This window comes from Antechinus flavipes, chromosome 2 (assembly GCF_016432865.1).
Source record: "Antechinus flavipes isolate AdamAnt ecotype Samford, QLD, Australia chromosome 2, AdamAnt_v2, whole genome shotgun sequence".
Taxonomy (NCBI): Eukaryota; Metazoa; Chordata; class Mammalia; order Dasyuromorphia; family Dasyuridae; genus Antechinus; species Antechinus flavipes.
Window position 1 is genome coordinate 169,894,825 of NC_067399.1, and position 19,789 is coordinate 169,914,613.

General features: G+C 34.9%; 1 protein-coding gene across 2 annotated transcripts in view; it reads right to left on the reverse strand.

Moving 5' to 3' along the window:
• Positions 1–4,816: 4,816 nt before the first annotated feature.
• SNAP25 (synaptosome associated protein 25) overlaps positions 4,817–19,789 on the reverse strand; it is an 84,615-nt gene continuing 69,642 nt past the window's right edge. The window contains exons 5-8 of one of the 2 annotated variants that reach the window (XM_051975920.1): positions 13,365–13,482; positions 9,247–9,372; positions 7,419–7,563; positions 4,817–6,048 (exon numbers count right to left, since the gene is read on the reverse strand). In XM_051975920.1, coding sequence (XP_051831880.1) covers positions 5,980–6,048; positions 7,419–7,563; positions 9,247–9,372; positions 13,365–13,482 — 458 coding nt within the window. In that variant the 3' untranslated portion in view covers positions 4,817–5,979. Of the gene's footprint in view, positions 6,049–7,418; positions 7,564–9,246; positions 9,373–13,097; positions 13,216–13,364; positions 13,483–19,789 lie in introns of both variants that reach the window. The other variant, XM_051975919.1, reaches the window with a different exon arrangement.

A 19,789-nucleotide genomic window follows, 5' to 3' on the forward strand; every position in this document is an offset into this window, starting at 1 on the left:
TGTTAAGAAGTTATCTTTAAGTACATTAGCCAATATAACCAACCTGTTATCTGATTTTTGTTTGGAGAAAACTCCTATGGGCAAGGAATAAAGAATGTTCATGAAGATTTCCCTCCAAGGAAATCAACTTTATCATCCAATTTTGTTTCTCAGAGTGGAATTTCCCACTGTTCCAGTCTCACTGATTTTCAAGGCTTGATAGTCCCTTAAATTGTCCTTACAGTTGTGAGAATTAATATGATTGATAATCTCAGCATAGTTCTAACTGCCTTAAAATCTCAGAAAGTCAGGATCCACTAACAGCATGGGAGAGCTAACCTATTGCCCTGTTTCTGATATGTGACTGTTGTTCATTCTGAACTCCTTTAACTTGCTTTGTAGATCTCAGCATCAACATTCTATTCCCACTCCCACTCATACCTGATCGTCTGACTTTCCATCCAGTTTTACAATTGGACACAATTCTGACTACTCTTTGTCTGACCTATGTAATTGGCTTCCTGCCTACAGATAATTTCCTTAGCTGATTATTGTTCTCTAACCCCTAGGAGCTCCACAAATTGTTAACCCCACTTTCATATGTTCTCTATCTTGGGACTTATTTGCTGTTCTTAGCTTGGCTCTTACTACCCTTTCCTTCTGCGTATTGGCTCCTATGCCTCTAAATTAACGCTGCAGGTCCTGCACTCCTTATAGAATATAGCAAAAAATAACTTCCTCCTTAGACAATCCAACACTTTCCATTTCTTTTTCTCCCTGGTTTTTCTTTCTTTTCATTGGCAAAGTGAATATCAGGTATGTAAGGTTATCTGTTATATATTGATAGAAAACAAGTATGCTAGAGGATACTGGTGGACTGGTGACAATGGGATGATGGACCACCAGAATTAGAGAAGTGATCCCATGAATTTGACTCAGAATGGTTCCTTTGTTTTATCTTTGACTTAGCTGCAGAGTTGAGGGAAGAGAGTAGTGGCTCTGTAGGCTTGAAGGTAGAAAGATGAAAGAGAATGTAACCATTAGTTATGTGTATACCTCATTATGGCTTTTACTCAGTGAAGAATCTTCATTGTTGACATAAATATTTCCTACCCAAATCCTTGAGTTTTTGAAAGTCATAAGCTGTGGTCATAGCATTATTTAGCACTGAATTTTTTGTATGTCCTCCCAGGGAAAATTTCCCTTAATATTAAAGTAAATCTGTATAAAGAGTCTAGCTTTAAGTCTTGCCTGGAAAATACCAATTAACTAAAAGAATTATTTGTCTATATGCTAATTGAGAAACAGCTTAATGTGCTGCAAAGAACACTGGAAAAGGAAACAGAAGGTCCAAGTTCAATCTGATACTCACTAACATGTGATCTTGGATAACAATTATTAAGATGCTGCTATGTGCAGTGAGTAGTAGTATATGATGGTGGGAGAATCCCTGGATCTAGAGTCAGAAGACCACAGTTCTAACCTCAATTCTGTTTCTTACAAGGCAGCTAGATGGACAGAGCATTGTACCTGGAGAAAGAAGGAGCTGAATTCAAATCCAGTCCCAGATATTTACTAGCAGTGTGATTCTAAGTCACTTAATCTGTTTGCCTCAGTTTCTTCATCTGTAAAATGGGGGAAATAACAGCATCTACCTCGCAAGGTCATTGTGAAGATCAAATGAGATAGATAATACCTGCCAGTGGCTGGCAGATAATAGATACCACATAAAATTCTCTTTTACTATCTTCATGACCTATGAGGTCAAGTCATTTAATCTCTCTGTGTCTCAAGTGTCCTCATCTGAAAAAATAGGTAGTTATACTAGATTACTGATGAGATTCTTTTTAACTCTAACTCTATGTTTCTATGATTTTCAAGGTTTCCTCCAACTCTAATCTTATATGATAAATTATCTAAAATTTCTGAGCCTCAGTTTCCTCTTCTGTTAAAAAAGGCATAATATTACCTTTCATACCTTTCTTAAAGAGCTTCATCCTTATGAGTAAGGATCAAAAGACAGTACAACACAAATGTGATTGTTGTCAATTGGTCCCCCTATGAAAATATGAGTCTATAAAAAGATCCATTTATAAATATACATTAAAAGACTTTGTAAACTCTGAACCAATGTAAGTTATATGCTATCACTATAATAGTATAATGATATTCACTAGAATGTTTAAGCTCATTGAGGTCAGGAGTAGTTTTGTTTTGTTTTTGTATTCCCAGTGCCCTGAACAAAGTAGACACTTAATAAATATTTGTTGAGTAACTATTGGAACATAAGAGGAATATGTATGTTTTATTATATCATTGTTTGCCACTCAGTAAATGAAAAAAATTGACCCACTTGGAATAGTTGAAAAGAAAAAAGATAAATATCCAGAAAGAACAAAATCTAGAACATGGTAAAAAATTCTGGTACTAATTTTTTATTTTTAAATTTTATATATTGTATTAGGATCCCAATTTAATCTTAAATGGTCCATTTTTTGTTTGGTATTAGGGCAAATTAAACAACTTTAGCACGTTATCTGTGTTTGTATTGAATTTAAGGTATTTTCACTATGTAATTCAAATCCTCAAACTAATACTTGATTGTGGTTTTTAATATTTCCATAGTTTTATTTTAATTTTGTATAAATTCAGATCAATGAGTTTCAAAAGCATTTTTAATAAAAGTGGTATAATCTTGTTTTCTGTTGATAAGTTTTAGCTCATTAAGACATTTAACATGTCCAGTAATGAAGCGTACTATAACAAGAACACTGATATTAATTTCTTAAACTATTTAGCATATTTGTTTGTTTTTACTTGCTTTTCCCTTCCTGTATTCCTTTTCCTCTACTCCCATTTTCAAAGTATGATTTTTCTCAGAAAATCATGGTGGATTGCCATGAGTAATAGCAGAAGCACCAACAGCTATTTGGAAACTTTGCTAAAAACAGTTGAAAAGCTGTGAATGATAGTTTGATGAAAGTAAAATGGGATTTTTAGCCAGTTTTCTCAGCTCCTCAATTGCTTGTTTTTAGCCTCCAGAAATGTTCCTGGAGTTTCTATACAGAGAGGTAACTAGAATAAATTTATTTCCAAAATTCCATCTTCACTTTAATATCTTAATAGTAAAATATCTTCTAAAGATGAGTAGCAAGAGAAGGGAAAAAATGACCTAAGTGGAAAATATTTGAATGAATTATATACTTAAGAAAATCCAGTTTCAATTTTTTTTTGACATTAGAAAAAGGCAATAAAATGGGAAATTGTTGCTTAAAATTCTATTTGGTCAGGTTTTTCTTTTTGGTAACTCCTGGACAGCTACAGAGCACGACAAATCTAGGGTTTCTCCTTCACTGTTTATTTTACTGTGGACTGTCCTTTGTTCAAGCCATCTGGCAAGACAAACCATGCATTCTCACGATGTGGCCTCCTATTGATGGGATTGTTGGCACAATATCAGAGAAAAAAAGAAGCTGGAAGGAATCATTAAAATCTTACTAATTCATCTCTGTGTTTTCATGTGGGATTTCTGAAGACCAGACCTGTGGCAACATTCCTGTTTTTAAATAATGATAGTTGACATTTATAAAGCACTTTTAAAGTTGGTGAAACACTTTAGGTACAAAAGGTCTGATGTGTGTCTCACAAACACTTTTGAATTAGACACTAGGGGTATTATGATCTTCATTTTAAACATGAGAAAACTGAGGCTTACAAAGAAAAAAGTGACTTGGCCAGTCATACATTTAATAAGAACTAGGAGGCAGGAGTCTTGTTTCTCTTGACTCTAGTTCTAATTTTTTCCCACATGTTCTACTTAAAGATCATTTGAAATCATTTCCCAGACCCCCTTCCTCCAAATCTCAACAGTTTCTGGACAGAAAAAAATCTTTCAGTCCTTTAGCATAATGAATGCCTTTCTAGTATTATCACTGGGGCATGATACTAATATTATGAGTTATGGGTTATGGGTAATGGATTATGGGTTATGACTGCAATGGGGTTTAGCATCTTTTAGTTGGGAGAGATTAAAGAGAAAGATTTGATCTTTGGCATATAAGAATCCATATAGATGCATTCATGGCATGAGAATGCAAATTATGTATTTAAATCGCTTCCATGGATGGAGAATTGCATTTTTTCCTTAAGCCAATACAGACAGTTCTTACTTTACATAAGCGGACCATTGAGCAGATCTCTTTGAAAAGTAATTTTTACAGAATGTGAATTTGCCTGAAGAAAGGGGGAAGGGAAGAAAGGAGGAAGGAGACCATGAGCCCATGTAGACAGAGGGCTGCACATGTTTGAAGGACATGTGGGGGCCAGGAACAGAAAAGTGAGGGAAGGAAAAGGAACACACAGGAGTGGGCCAGCTACAGGAGACTGACCTGAATGAGAAGAACACTCTTAGGGTTGGGGTTGGAGGGAGACAGAGACAGGAGAGAATGGGTGATATATAGTGGCCAGAGACTGTCTCACAGTACCAGAGCGGGGAAAGCAGAGAGACATGCATGTGGTGGGGCTGGTCACCCTGCAAGTGGATGGTGGATCAGCACAAAGTGGATGGTAGAGCTGGAGTTCTGAATTTAAGACCCCATCTGGGGGCTATGGTGCTCTCTCCCTGCTTTTCTTCTGTTTTCATTAGGAGGGTTTTTCTTTTGTTTTTGCTTTATTTGGGAGGGGAGACTGTAGAGTGATAAACTGAAAGGCAGGGTCAGAAAGAGAAAGCAAGTGAACAAAATATTTTATAGTAAAGTTCTTCTCCTTCCTCTCATGTGAATGGAAAATAAGATGTCTTTGATGTGCAGGTCAACCAAGAAAGACAAAACAGAGCATCTGGGGTCTATAATTTTTAATAATTTTCAACTAGCTACAAAATGTCAATCACGTCACAAACTGACAAGAGACAAGAGGAATTTAATATTACATGCTGTAATGATATTTATCTCACAGTTTATCTATATTTCATTCATTTATATTATTTTTAAATTTTTCTTTATTAGCTACTAAACATTTCAGAGATTTGGTGTGCATAGCTCTAGATAAGCAACAGAGAACTGTACCAATAACAAACCACATGGGGAATAGCGACTAATAAGATACAGCCTTATAAAAATTACACTTCTGCACTGTTTCATAGTGTAGTCATTTCCTCCAAAAGATAGTCTTCAAAAGCAGCAGATAATTCCTATATTACACCCATTTGACATATTTTCAGCCAAACGCTTATTTTGCTGGCAATGATTAAATGGCGAGTGTCAAATCCATCTTTTTTTTTTTTTAATTAAAAAAGAATGATTATGGCTAACAACTCTATTGACAGAAGAAAGTGCCACTATTGCAGTCTTGCTGGTATAACATAATCCCAACAGTGTCTCAATACTGAGCATGCTTTTATGTTATTGTGTGTATGTGTGTTTCTCGTTGTCAATGTGCTACTGCCGTGGAAAGGTCTTGTTTAAGTAGGAGCCTAAGAATCTATTTATTTCTCATGCATAAATGCATAAATCACATCACTTTTAGTGCAATGCCTGTTAATATAATTCCACATTTGTCTAATCATGAAATCATAACGACAGATGACAGCCATGAAGAACCAAGGACAGCAAATTTTAAGTGCTTAAGAGCATGACACCTAAAGGAAGGCGCATGGCAGTAGCTCTGTGGAAGGTCACAGTTTTACGAGAACAATACTGCATATTTAAAGGTTCAACAGCACATTTAAGCATTCCTACATTGTTGTCATTCAGCAAACATCATTGAGGAGAAGAAAAATAAAACAGAACACATCAAAGTGAGCCAGAGCCATCAAGTTATCACTATATACAACCTTGGGAAAGAAAGGTAACCAGAAAAGAAAAGGACAGACTACACAGAACAACAATTACAATGGGGACTGATATGTGCATGTGTGCAAACCTAGTAGGGAAATACCATGAGAAAAGCATGACAATGCCATCTTTCTTGACAGCATGGAGACGAAAACACATTTGTTGGCATTTAACCACTGCCCAGCATCTTTGTTGCACGTTGGTTGGCTTCATCAATCCTGGTTTTGTTGGAATCAGCCTGGAAAAAAGAGAGAAGAGGAGGGGTGTCTTTAGCCCTAATATAATAATCACTTTGGGTTGCTTTTTTTTTAGTTTGTTTTGGAGGAATCACAGAGTATTTAGATATTTTTCTCTTTTTGAATCAAACTCAGATAACAAATCAACATTTTAATTATTTAAGTCGCTTTGAGGATCTTTGATATTCCTCTGGCATTGCCTTCAAGATTATAGTTCTATTGACTTGACTTTTTAATTGTATCTGAATTCTTCATGATTCCAATTGGGCTTTTCTTGGCAAAGATACTGGAATGATTTGCCATTTTCTTCTCCAGCTCATTTGATAGATGAAGAGAATGAGATAAATAGTATTAAATGACTTGCCCACAGTCATACAGCTAGTAAATGTTTGAAGCTAGATTTGAATTCAGGAAGATGAATCGTCCCTGTTCGCTGTCACTTTGCTGCTCAATAAAGTTGAATAAAGTTTAAATATGGCAAATCTTATTTTAACTCCTACTTGATGTTTTTGTTTGCTCTGTTAGCTCTACACACACAGAATTTCACATTTGGAAGGGACCTCAGAGCTAATTTATTCTAACCTGTTCCAGAAAAGAATTCACTCTAGAATCTATTTGCTTGATTCTATTCATTCCCAATATTCAATGGAGAGGAAGCAATTGATCAAGTAAGGAGAGGAAAGACCATTTTCTAATAAATAATATTAAAAGTGAGGTTTTTCCCCCACCCCTGTCAGATTCTGTTATCAGGATTACTTTATTTAATTGAAAAGTTATTAATTCTTAGAATTTTTAGACTACATACATATATATGTAAAATTTGCATATATACAAATTTGTGTATTTAATTCCTCTTTAACATCAGTAGCAATTTCCTGGGTACTAATAAAATGAAATTTAGTTCTGTGAGTCAAAAGATTAAAAAAGCAGATTTTTCTATGGCTCTAAACTGAATAATCATCTTTTAAAAAATCACAGAGAAATAAAAACTTTAATATCTTCTAGGGATTTCATATTAGACATACATCACAGAATTCTAACAAATGAGATTACAATTTCATTGGAATTAAACCTATAAAATGGTCATTTCCTTAGAAATTTCAAAAGATTATAATCTATTTTTAGGGGGAACTATAAGGAAAAAAATTACAGCAATTATCAGTAGTTATAAAAAGTGTAACTAATCTTTGAGAAATGTACCACTACCTAGGAAACAGAGATCTAGTCCTCTCTGATGCAAAATTATCAAAGATCATTTTTAATACTTCTTTTCTCATTTCTACTACTGAGCCCCATCTTGCCGTGCTTAACAGTCTGGCCTAAAGGGGAAAAGTACAATACTTATTAGAAGCCACATGTATGTTTTCCTTACCTTCTCCATGATCCTGTCAATCTGGCGATTTTGTGTGTCAATCTCATTACCCATGTCCAGGGCCATATGACGGAGATTTCCAATAATTCCGCTCACCTGCTCCAGATTTTCATCCATTTCATTTTCTCGAGCATCATTTGTTACCCTGTGACCAAAGAAACAATTCTTTTGAGGAAACCTGAATGGAAATACTCTGGATATCTAGGATCCAGAGCTGATCTGAGAAATACCTAGAGGCCACTGAATATCTCTGCTTTGGAGGACTTCTATTCAATATAGGGGAGAAAATAATCAAAGTATTATGATGTAGCAGATATTTTTGTTTTTATTGATGATATTTTAAAAGGGATGAATCTTTTTATCTGAGAACCATCAGCCATCCCAGGCTGCACAATGGTCTTTTCCACTTTCCAGAATGTAATCATTTTACTAAGAAAATTCAGCTGCAGTTGGAAAGACTCTATTGAAGAAAAGGAGAATGATACTGAGTAAAAACTCTGTATTTACCTTCCTATGTGTTTGTTAGCTGGAAACTAAACCCATTGGGTTAAGTTAAAGAATTACACCAGTAAGCTTCTTTTTCTCTTGGGACGGAAAGGAATGGGAGAAGCAATAATAATGATAGACCTTTCCTTAGGGGAAACACTGGTGGGAGTAGTGGCTTAAAGCAAATTACATTTGTTCCTCTCTTTATATAATCTGAAGATGATTTATTATGGAGAAGAATCCAGTCAGACAATATATTTGTATGTGTATTTGTGCACCTGCATGTGTGTGTACATTTCTGTGTGTATGTGTGTGTATGTTTTGTGGGTAGGAAATAGAAAGGAAAAATGTGTAAATTAACAAAGATATTGCTTTCTTTTCACTTTTTAATGACTAAGAAAGATAAATAGTCTAATTTGTGAAATAAAATAAATACACCTGCTTCAAAATTCCCTGGTTAGTAGAAGTCTTCACAGCACAGTTAGGATAATTCAGTGATTTAGCAGTTGCAACTATTTAGAGCAAGTATTTGTATATGGGCAATTTTCCACAAATAAAGCAGAGAAATTATTATTGGAGGTGACCACCTTAACATCTTTTTATACTGTGCTAATTACCATCCAAATGGATTATTTGCAAACTGAAGGTGCTCAGTTATACTTCCAACCACCCATGCCAAAATCAAACTATAATTGTACCATGAAGTTATCCCATGTTGGGGAACATAGCCAGTCATGATAGTGACTATTACCTCTGACTTCTAAAGGAATAACTGAAAATACATCCTTTAGACAAGAAGAGCACATTCTATGTTTTGCATACTTTGTACATGTTTGCACATTTTGCATGCTTAGGGGAATGCTGAGTTGAATTGTTTTATAAGAGCTAGCAATGTCCTGGATATTGATATCTGTGAAGTAAGCAACCTTAATTACCTTCGAGCATCCTTGTGCAACATCATGTAAAAAGGGATGAGTTCATTACCTGAAGAATATTTACTTATTATTAGTCCAGGTCCTTCAGTCTCCAAACAGCCGAGTTCTGTATGGGCTTGTCTTAGGGCCAGCTGTTGGCGACTGCCTTTGTAAACTCAATGTCTCAGCATCATCCCGTATCTATACCTGTTGCTGTTTATAGACACTGTAGTCAGTGTTTGCTTGCCTGAACTAAAAGAGAAGGTTAGTTGATAGGAAGCCAAGCCACAGTCTTTTTGGCATTCTCTGGATTCCACTAAAACATCACATAAAACTCATGAAAATACATCTGGAACAGGGAGGAAGGACACGGCATCTCCTGACAATAGGGCACTCCTTCTAACCACTCTAAACCCGACGGAGCTCACCTGCGGATAAAACCACCACTGATGGCCATCTGCTCTCGTTCATCCACCACACGAGCAGGTTGGCTGGCAACAACTCCATCTTGATTATTGCCCCAGGCTTTTTTGTAAGCATCACTTGACTTAAGCCTATGCAAAAAAGAGGGTGAGTAACAGTGCACTGGGGAGGAGCTGCTGAGCTACAATCTATTTCTTCAAGCTAAGAACTGAACCAAGCAAATGAGTTTCCAGTAGGGGCATTAAGAGTATACCGATATATCATAAACCTGACTCAAATGTTTGGCTGCCACCATGACCAGACTACTCAATGACTCATTTCCAATGGATTCAATTGCAGTTGTCAAGTCTGTAACATTGCCCAAAAGGGAAGTTTTTGGATTAGCTGGTGGGATTTGACAGAAGCAAAAAGGTAGCTGGAGGACATTTACTTTTATTTCAGTGACACGATTATATTTTGAGACACAAAACACACACAAAAAACATACTGGCAGACAGACATGAAACAAGACTGCCAAGTATAGTGTGTACATCACATCACAGCAACACACTATCATTGAGCAAAACGGATTTAGCTAAGTTTTAACACAGCGTCATACAGAGATTCCCTGTTTTCCACAAATACGTGCGGTATCAGGGACACGTAAGCCACTGACATTTCCAATGAGGCATAAAAGACACAGCATTGGAGGCTGGCTGGGGCGATGGCCTTGACAAATTCTACTTAGGGCAATTTCAGTAGTTTTCTAGGATAATATATCGGTACTTCAATACAGTAACCATACATCGAGAGTTGATGTACAAACCTTTGTCCACAGAGACAAAAAGTAAAAGAGGCATAGTGAAATGAGCGCAGGAGAAAAAGAAAAAAATACAAGCAATCTAGCATCAGAAAGGGAAAGTCCTCTACATCTTCTTCATGCACCAGCTACAGGCATGAATAGAGAGTGAAGCATTCTCACTAAGCACGAACTGCTCTTGGAGTTGACCATTCCCGAAATGCACCAGTAGTAATAGCCTTCCCAAAGAACCAAACGTAGGTCAAATGTCCTCTTCTTTGGACTAGGGGCTAGGGTAGAGAGTGTTGAAGCCCTGGTACTTCCAACTAGTCTGTGGGGAGTGACTGGCCTGAAGGAGCCATTTTTCACTGAACTGCCTTGGAGAGAAATTTAAAATCCAGGCATACCTGCAGGGCTCATAGACACATGTGCAGCATATTTTGGGTGGGGAATCTTTTAATTAAAGCAATCAAAGATGTTTTAAAGTTCTTTGCATAGAAGAAAGCATGAGCTTTTTGGAATAAGAGTTATAGAACTTCCTTTGATTGATTCCAGAATATAGGAATCATACTCGCAAATTGTAGTTTATCTTGGTACTTAATCAGTGCTTGTTGAATTGGATAGGACTGTTTTCAATGAAAACGCTGAAATTGACTGCTTTTTCCCTTCATCATACAGAAATGACTCTGATATCTCCAGCTTGGAGGCTGAGCACATTTGGAGACAAATTGAAAAACTGCTCCAATAAACACATCAGAGACTCCCTTCATCCATATTTAGTCAGGCATGTGCAATTCCAAAGTTCCCATAGCTGTCTGAATTTACTGCAGGCAAAGGTTAATTGCTTTCACGCAATATGACAATGTCAAAAAAAAAAAAAGAAAGAAAGAAAGAAAAAAAAAGAAAAAAATGAGTTTAAGAGAACTTAGCCACTTGCCTTGGGGGCTGTTATATTTTTAACCCCCTGCCTGCGTCAGATTGTGTGAAATCCCAAGGACTTTATAATGTTTTCTGCTATGTAAGATGTTTTATATACCATCTTTGGCAACTTGGGGGTGGGGGTGAGTGGGAAAGAATGCGTTTCTAAAAGAAGGCAAACTACTGCTACCCAAAATGCTGCACATACATTCACACTTACTGATAGGCATTGACTTGAGTCCTCAAAAACATGCTATGACAGGAAGATGCCCTCTGAATTCCAGGTGCACTACCACACACTGAATTGTGACACATGGTTTTCAAAGCTTCGTCTAAAAATTGTAGGGGACATTTAAGTCCAGCTTTACAGTTTAATTTGGGCCTTTGTGGATGATCTAATTATTGCTTATTAATAAGTGAATTCAGTAAAAGACATTTTAACATCAAGTGGGTGCTCTTTTTCAGTAGGGATTTCCTCAAACCTCCCTAGGGATACTTTTGAGGAGGAAGAATGCCATTTGTGGAAATTCTTTATGAAGCCAACTGTTAGAATCTGTGAGGAAAATTGCTGCTGAAAATGATCTACAATAAGACTATGATTAACGGGAATGATGAAATAGGGTAAACTGGGTAACCAAATTTCCTGGTTAATTAAGTAGTAGAAAAAATTATTTTATTGTTTCCTTTCCTGTTTAAAATCTATGCTAAATTCATTAGGTTGTCTGCCTAGGTGAACCACTTCTGACTAATGAACATAAAATTTTTTATTGTTGGTTGAAGAACTTGCTGTATGTATATCTGGGTTTGTTTAGCGAACTTCTCACTGCATAGTATATGTAGGAAGTATAAGAGGACATATACTAATTCTAGAACCATAGTGCCAAAGACTTTTTTTTTCCCTCAAGGTAGGAACCATGAAAAAAAATGGTGATTTAAAGTTTCTTTTTCTTAATATTGGAAAAGAGGAAAATTTGTGATTAATTTTAAGGGCTATAGTTAGATAAGTTCCAGTTAATCAAATTTTATTGTAGATCATGCTCTAAAAGCAGAAGGTTTCATTTGAATATATCAATATGTGATCCTCTTCCCCTCCCAAACAGAAATGGAGCATTTTTAATCAGGCTGAAAGTTTTAACTTTAAAGGATGTGATGATTATATGAAATGGATAGGAAGCAAATCAAATATCATTTTAAAAGAGGGGATTATGAAGCGTTAGGATAAAAAGGATTTCTTAAAATAGGAAGTTGGGAGGGGTGAGGGGAGACCTTAGAGCTGGCATAATTTCCAAATGCATGTTTTAAAATCATTTCATGCATTTGATCTCCCTGTCAGACAGATGAGATTATCTTCAAGAAACCTGCACTACCCCTTGTATTTTCTCTGTTGCAAACTGTTACAACCACATGTCACATTTTCTGCTGTACTCAAAACAAGCTTGGAAGAATCTTGAGAACCATTTCATGTTTTGTGATGCCGTACATGCAAAATCTACACATTTCAACATTTCAGCCAGTGTACTGGGTATCTAATGAGGAAGAATGAGGGATACAATCAATTTGGGTAAAGTCTAGTCACTCCTTAAAGGATCGATAAGTACTCCTACATTGAATCTCTATATCCTCGATCCAGGTCATGTCTTTCAAAGGTATTGAAATATGTCCAGAAATGGAAAAAGAGAGTTAATAGTAATGTTCAACCTTATGTTATAAAAGAGTGGGGCCAAATTATCTGCATCTACTTTCAAAAACTGGTCCCTGGCTTTTATGTTTCTTATCTCTCAAACTTCCTCCTAGCTTTTTTTTCTGGACATAAAATTTCAGTTTCTAGGGTTGGGGAAAGTGATGTGAGAAATCCTATTACTTGACAACTTTTTGGAAAGGGTTCTGTACTGGGGTACACTTTTTGGAAAATGTTGAAACGTTTACCAAGAAGAGGTGTGGACAGTGAAGCTTTCACTGCAGTATGCCTGATTTTTTTAGATGCATCTACAATAACTCCCATGGAATTGTCTACACTATGAGATGAATGCATTGGAACCCGAACTGATCTCCTCTGCATGCTACATGCTCATCCTGCCCAAGTGCCCAGCAGGGATGAGCTTGACAAGGCTCGGAGATGGCCTTGGAGCTCAAAGCTTCAGGCAGGCAGGCAGCACCTACTTGTTACAGGGACACACACAAAGCCCACAGAATTTTCCTAGGTCCGTCAAATTCTTTTCTGCTTCTTTCATGTCCTTATTGATTTGGTCCATTCCCTCCTCGATGCGTTCCAGTTGTTCTGATTAAACACAAGTATTTTATCCCCACAGAATGAAGCGGATGAAAAAGGACAAAGAAAAAAAAGACAAAACTTCAGACATTCACTTTGACAGAAAAAAGAAAAAGAAAACTGGACACCACAGAGCAGAGCCGGTACCCAGTACCTACTTGTTACAAGGACATATGAAAAGGCCACAGCATTTCCCTAAATCTTTTAAATTTTTCTCGGCCTCCTTCATGTCTTGGTTGATATGGTTCATGCCTTCTTCAACACGATCGAGTTGTTCTGGTCAGGACAAAGGGATGACAGGGTGGAATGAATTTTTTTTTTTTTTGATCTCCAACAGAACATGAGAAATGACTATGTAGAACGGAATTTGAGACAGAAAGAGAGAGTAAGAGAGAGAAAGAAATTGATGATGCATTGTTTGAGTGGATGCATTGCTGGCAGAAGGTATGCAGGTTGAGTGCTGAAGATGCCCTGTGCTGATGTGGAGTGAAGGAAAAAAGCCAAAAATGATGTTTACAATAGCTCTTAATTCAAACATGATGAGATGGCATTAGGTAGCCTGTTTAATTCAGGATGCCTAAAAAAACAGGGCAGTACATTCACTTATTCAGATACTAGTGACATCCAAAAGAAAGAGAAATAAGGCATTATTCTTCATGCATTTCAATTGAACAGTTAGTAGAGGAAAATTGTCCTTTAAACTTGGAATACTTTTTAAAAAATCGTTATGATGATGATCGCCTTCAGCCAGGCAATGACAAAAAATGGAACTGACTTGCTTTGGGGAATAATATTACAGTGATAACTGACTCCTAACTGTCCCTCTTTTGGTATCTATCTATCCACTGACCTTGCTGACCTAAGAGATGAATACATGTCTCTGTGACACAATCTTTGGGTCAGAATACTTAGCTTAAATTATAAAAGTAGCACAGAAAACAACATTAGTGAAATTTTAAGTGCCAAAATATTTGGATTTTAATTTGGTTTCATTATTTACTCGATGGGAGATCTTTGGAGGCCATTTAACTCCTCAGCTTTTTGGTTTCCCCATCTCTAAAATGGAGGCAACACTGGATACCTACCCCAGGGAATGTGGTGAGAATGAATGAAAATATTGATCTTTTGGGGAAGAGCTGTGAATCATCACATACTTTCTTTACTGTAGGCAAAGCTGACATACTGTCTTCATGTTAGGAATTGACTGCTATAAGAAGAACCACAGTTCTTATTTTTAAGATTAAAAAAATCAGGAAGGTAACACTAATTAAAACTGCACTACCAAAACGAGGAAATAGCAGGTACATAGGAAGGATTTTAAGATCATTTTTAAGGTGATTAAAAGAGAATAGCAATGTAATCTAATTGTCTAATTGCAAAACCTAATTATGTTCCATCACTTCCTTTAATTTACATTTTGATGCATGCATGCATAGGACTTTGAGTAATAGGCATGATTAGAATAAAATGAATAAACAAACACATTGAAAGCCCAAGGCCATAAATAATAATTTAAAAACATTTCAAGTGAAATTATAAGATGGTAGCTGCTAACAATAATTAAGCTGGAATGATTTCTGGAACCAAAGTGGTGACTGGAAAAGTAAATTCTACAATTCCTGGTTTTGTATAATTTAGGTATATTAATATATAATTGAAAGATACATTCTAAAATGAATAATAGAATTCTACTTCTCAGGCCTCTTTTATCAAATTTTTTATTCATCTGAATAGTGAAAGCATATTTTCTGGGTTTTCTATTAGTATCCCAGGAAGAGTGCTGATAGAAATACCTAATAGTGTAATGTTAATTCTATAACAGAAGTAAGCTATTTGAGACCAGAGACAGTCAATTCTATTTTGGTCTACAGTCCTGTGTGTCTAGGATCTGGTCAGTTCATACTTCTCAAGTTGAATGAAATCTTAATGAAATTTTTGGGTAGAACAGCTGTAACCCACTTTAAGAAAATTCTCTATCTTAATTTAGGAACTGGGTAAATCAGATATAAGTTATTCATATTATAAATAAATACTTGAATTAAGAAAAACGTTCTCTCCACAGTAGCTTTCAATAATGATTTCCTACCCAGCAGTACCTTTAAATGTTTAAGATGAATGGTTTAAATGAGAGAAAAAACAAACAAAAAAATAACCTTTAAGTGAAAATATGAGTAGCCATTGCCAATTGAAGAGCAAAATTCAAACAACTAATAATAACTAGTAACAATAACTATAAGTTAAAATGGAGTCATTACCATTAAATTTATTTTATTCTGTTTTTTAAAACAACCCTATTTTCATTTTTAAAAAACCTTTTAGGAGTATAAAATATATTTTGAACTGATTAAGGCTCTTTTATTAAAATTGTTTTGGAAAATTTCTGTATAAAATTGAGTATCTATTAAATATATCTTTATATTGAATTGTAAATTTCATTATGTCAGCTCTGTTATCTAGACTATTAAAAAAACCAGGCATAGCATGAATAATCCATGATAATTTTTATTTGTCATTGAAATACATTATTGTTCTAGGTTCTGTTTAAGTTTTACTTTCTTCATGAAGCCTTTACTGATTCCCCCTATTTACCGCCAGCTGATAGTGCTTTCTTACTTCCTCTGAGATTATCTCATATTCATTTTTGGAAATGTCTATATGCTCTTCTTAGAATATAAACTTTTCAGGGCTAAAAACTGTTTCATTCTTTATATTTGTATCACCAGAACTTAACACAGTGTTGGGTCTAATAAATATTTGCTGATTGATTATTGTGTACAGCTAAGATTAACAGAGGTCTAGTGGAGAGACACAGGAAGCTCTTTATCCAAAACTTGCTTCTGATTGATACTAATTGTATGACTATGAACAGGGTTAACGATATCTGTATTATCTATTTCACAGTGTTGTTTTTTTCAGATTCAAAACATATAATTTCCATAAAATGCTGAGATATGTAAATATATTTCAATATTCAAAGAAATTCCTGAATGGTCTTTCTTTTGTATAAGCCAGAATATCCCATTAGAAAGTCAACCTTTGGGGGAAATCTCTCATTACTCAAAGACTAGTGTCAACTTTAATTTCTCAAATGATGAGTAATTCCTTCTTAGGGGAGTCATATCTTTGAACTAAACCTTTCACCATTTCTTGGTTTTCCAAAGGAATATTCCAGCTCATAGAAGAAAAAGTTCTTTTAATGGTTTGTTTCCCTGAGAAATAATATTCATCCTTTAAAAAAAAGAATGCAAGAATGAGAGTTCTTTTTCTAATATAAGCTTCTTAAGAGTAAGGAGGGTTTCATTCTGAGTATTTGTATCCCCAGTGTATAGCATAGTAATTGGCACATAGTTAAGTGCTTAATAGATGTTTGTTGATTGATTGAATAAGATTCCTCAAGCCCATTTGACTCTAATTATGGATCTACCTACTGTGAATACTTTCTGAACTGATTGCAAAACCAATGGAATATCCAGATGCAAATGGCATGCACAGCATTTGTCACATAGTAGCAAGAACACAGTTGCCACTATATTCTAAAGATTACAGTGATTCAATTTAGTGATTCTAATAGTTACAGCATATATTCCTTCACAACAGCCTTAGGCAATCAGTGTCTTGTACAATCAAACAAATCTTGCAGCATCCCTTCATTTTCTTTATTTTTCAAAAGAAATTTCAAAATTCTCTTTCAGTTTGCTCACATTTAACATTTTTATGCCTGTTCAATCAACTGGGTTTCTGATATGAAAACATCTGTATCTACCAAAGAGGGAAATTAAGCAGAAATGGTTGGTTTTAATTAGGTCAGAATATATAAGAAGTGGACTTTTATATTTTCCTTTTAATAAACAACAGCAATGTTTCATGAAGTATGAAAGGAATCCTAATAATAGTCATCTGTGACTGTGAAGTACATTTTTAATAGCTTAAAAGATCATGTGCTATTTTTGCTATTTATTCCCTTTAGCTAAGGCTCATGGAATGATATATTAATATCCTACTTTTTCTAATTCTTTTACTCTTCTGGGAGATTTGATAAAATTAACAGGGTTCTAGGCTTCTGAATGTCCTGAAGTAGTTGAGAACTTCTAAGATGCATAGTGAAAGTTTTTGTGGGGGAAGACTAGAACAGGGAAAACAGCTTTGCTAAAGAGCCTAGAACTAAAATTTGAACTATTGCATTTTTCATTTGATGAAGTCTGTGATACATAAAGGTCAATAAAAAGGCTCTAATGATGTTGAATGGGTTTTGCTAAAAGAAAACCACTTTCCTCCCTCCTGCCTTCATATTGTTACCAAAGCTCTTTTAAGTCACTAAGCTACAGCCCTGTTCTGCCACTTCACTTGACAATGATCACAAAATCTTCATCTTGATAATGACAAAACGTTTTATTCATTGCTTAATTTGGCATTAGTTGGAAGGATTGTTTCTGGCAACTATTATCTGTGACATCAAAGCAAATAAATAATGAAACAGCAAAAAAAGCTAAAGGAACTGTGGAGCTGGAGAGGTTAAATAACCATTGCATTATTAGCAGTTTCCCAAAATCTATTTCATGATCCTAAAGACACATTAGTTGTAGAAATCGAAATTCCATGGCAAAGTCTCAGGCTTGGGCTGCCCTGAAGCTGGATCACTTTGATCAGTCTGATCCAGAATGATGATTGCAGTACTTTCTGAAACCAGTTTACTCCTGCCTCTATATAGAAATAATTAATAATGCCATATATTCAAATATATTTCCCCGTCTTAGATGCTGCAATTGTTAAATAAAAAAAGTTATAGAAACATTTTGAAAAAGTTACATGTCTAAACTAGAAGCTCTGAATATGGCAAAAGCATAATTAAACTACATTTAACATGTTACAGTAATTATAAAATCATCCCATACAATTGTCACTTTTACTGATTTATCATTTTAAAAATAATCCTAACCCATCATTAAAAAAGAGATAAATTGACTCACTTATGGCCTGACCAGTATGAGTTCTAGGAGGTTTTTGTGATATTTGTCTGCAGCAATCTACTAATTATATATCATTTTAAATGAGAGATCTAGTTTTGGAATCTATTACTTATTGTTGCATACCAAGATGTAAATTTCTGAGGTTAATGGTAAGAAGAAGGAATGGTAAGAAGAAATCTTGAAGGTGCTTGTTGAATTATGTTGTATAGATTTATATGTATATATATATATGTCCATGTTTATATATCCCTAAATATATATTTTACTCTGTTGCAATGGTATGAAAGTTATCCTGCATTCTTTGAAAGCAAGAGTAAAGAACATGCCTTTTGTAAGTTCTGCTTTTCTGGAAAGATTTTGAGCATGACAGTTCAGTGAAAATTTAACATGCATTTATTAATGCATGTATATGACAAATACAAGTCACTGTGCTATGAGTTAGGTGATGGACTTCATGCCTCTTTTCCCAATACTAATCTAGGTAAGTGAGAAGAGATTTGTCACTAGTTTAGTTCCAAAAACTAAAAAACTAGCTAAAATAAATGGATAACAAACAGCTTTGGTAGAAGTACTAACTTTGATAAAGTTAGTGATACTTGAAGAATGGAAATATGTTATAGAGTATAACATGCTCTAGGAAATCATTCATAGATCATGTGTTTCTTTATATTTTGTTAGAATATTTCATCTTTTTAGATCTTCATGGGAATAATATGATTAAAATCCCATTGTCTTCCACTTAAATTCTTATTGAACATTATGCTCAGTTCCATTTTTATTACATATATCTTGATTTCCCCCCATAGATTTATGTCCTTTTACTTCCTAGAAAACTATTCCTAGGAGTATTTGAGATGAAAAGTAGCCTTTGAGAGGCATTTCATATAATATTAAGAAAACTCAGCAGACTGCATTGTAGGACTAAATGAAATCTGATAAAGATATCTTGACATAGTTTTTGGAAATCTTACAGAAACCTGAATAATTTCCTAATGCTTAAACTTAAAATAATAGTTAAGATATCTCTTTAGTTAAGAGATATCTTTCATGTGAAAGTAGGAGAAAATGAAGCCTATAGTTCTGCTTCTTTGGTGGTATTTTCTCTAATATCTAAAGCCTTATGACTGTAGTTCTTTAGAACATTAGTGCATGAATAGGTGAATTGAGTCCAAAAATTAGTGGGAAAAGAAGGAATTCTAGAATTTCAGTGTTCCCCTTCTCATTTTGTAACACCTATACCACTATATTCAAAGAGCAACAATGTTTATTTTGTGACTTGACATCATTAAAGTTAAATGATTTCAATAGTTGTTATTACTGTGATTAAAAATATGGCAGAATGTTTTACAAGACTCATTGTAAAATGCTGTATCTATTTCCATTTTTGATTGTATCCTATTAAGGGATGTAAAGGGTTAAATAGATGGCTTCCAGAAATAGTTTCCTATTTATTGAGATGCAGCCACCATTAGATTTTAATCAAATTTTCCATGAACTGAGTTGGTATGATAGAAAAATATAAACAGTAATTTATATTACATATACATAATATACTATACTACAAAGATTATGTGAGGTACTTAATGGCAAAGGGTAAGATAGAAGAGAATTTCATA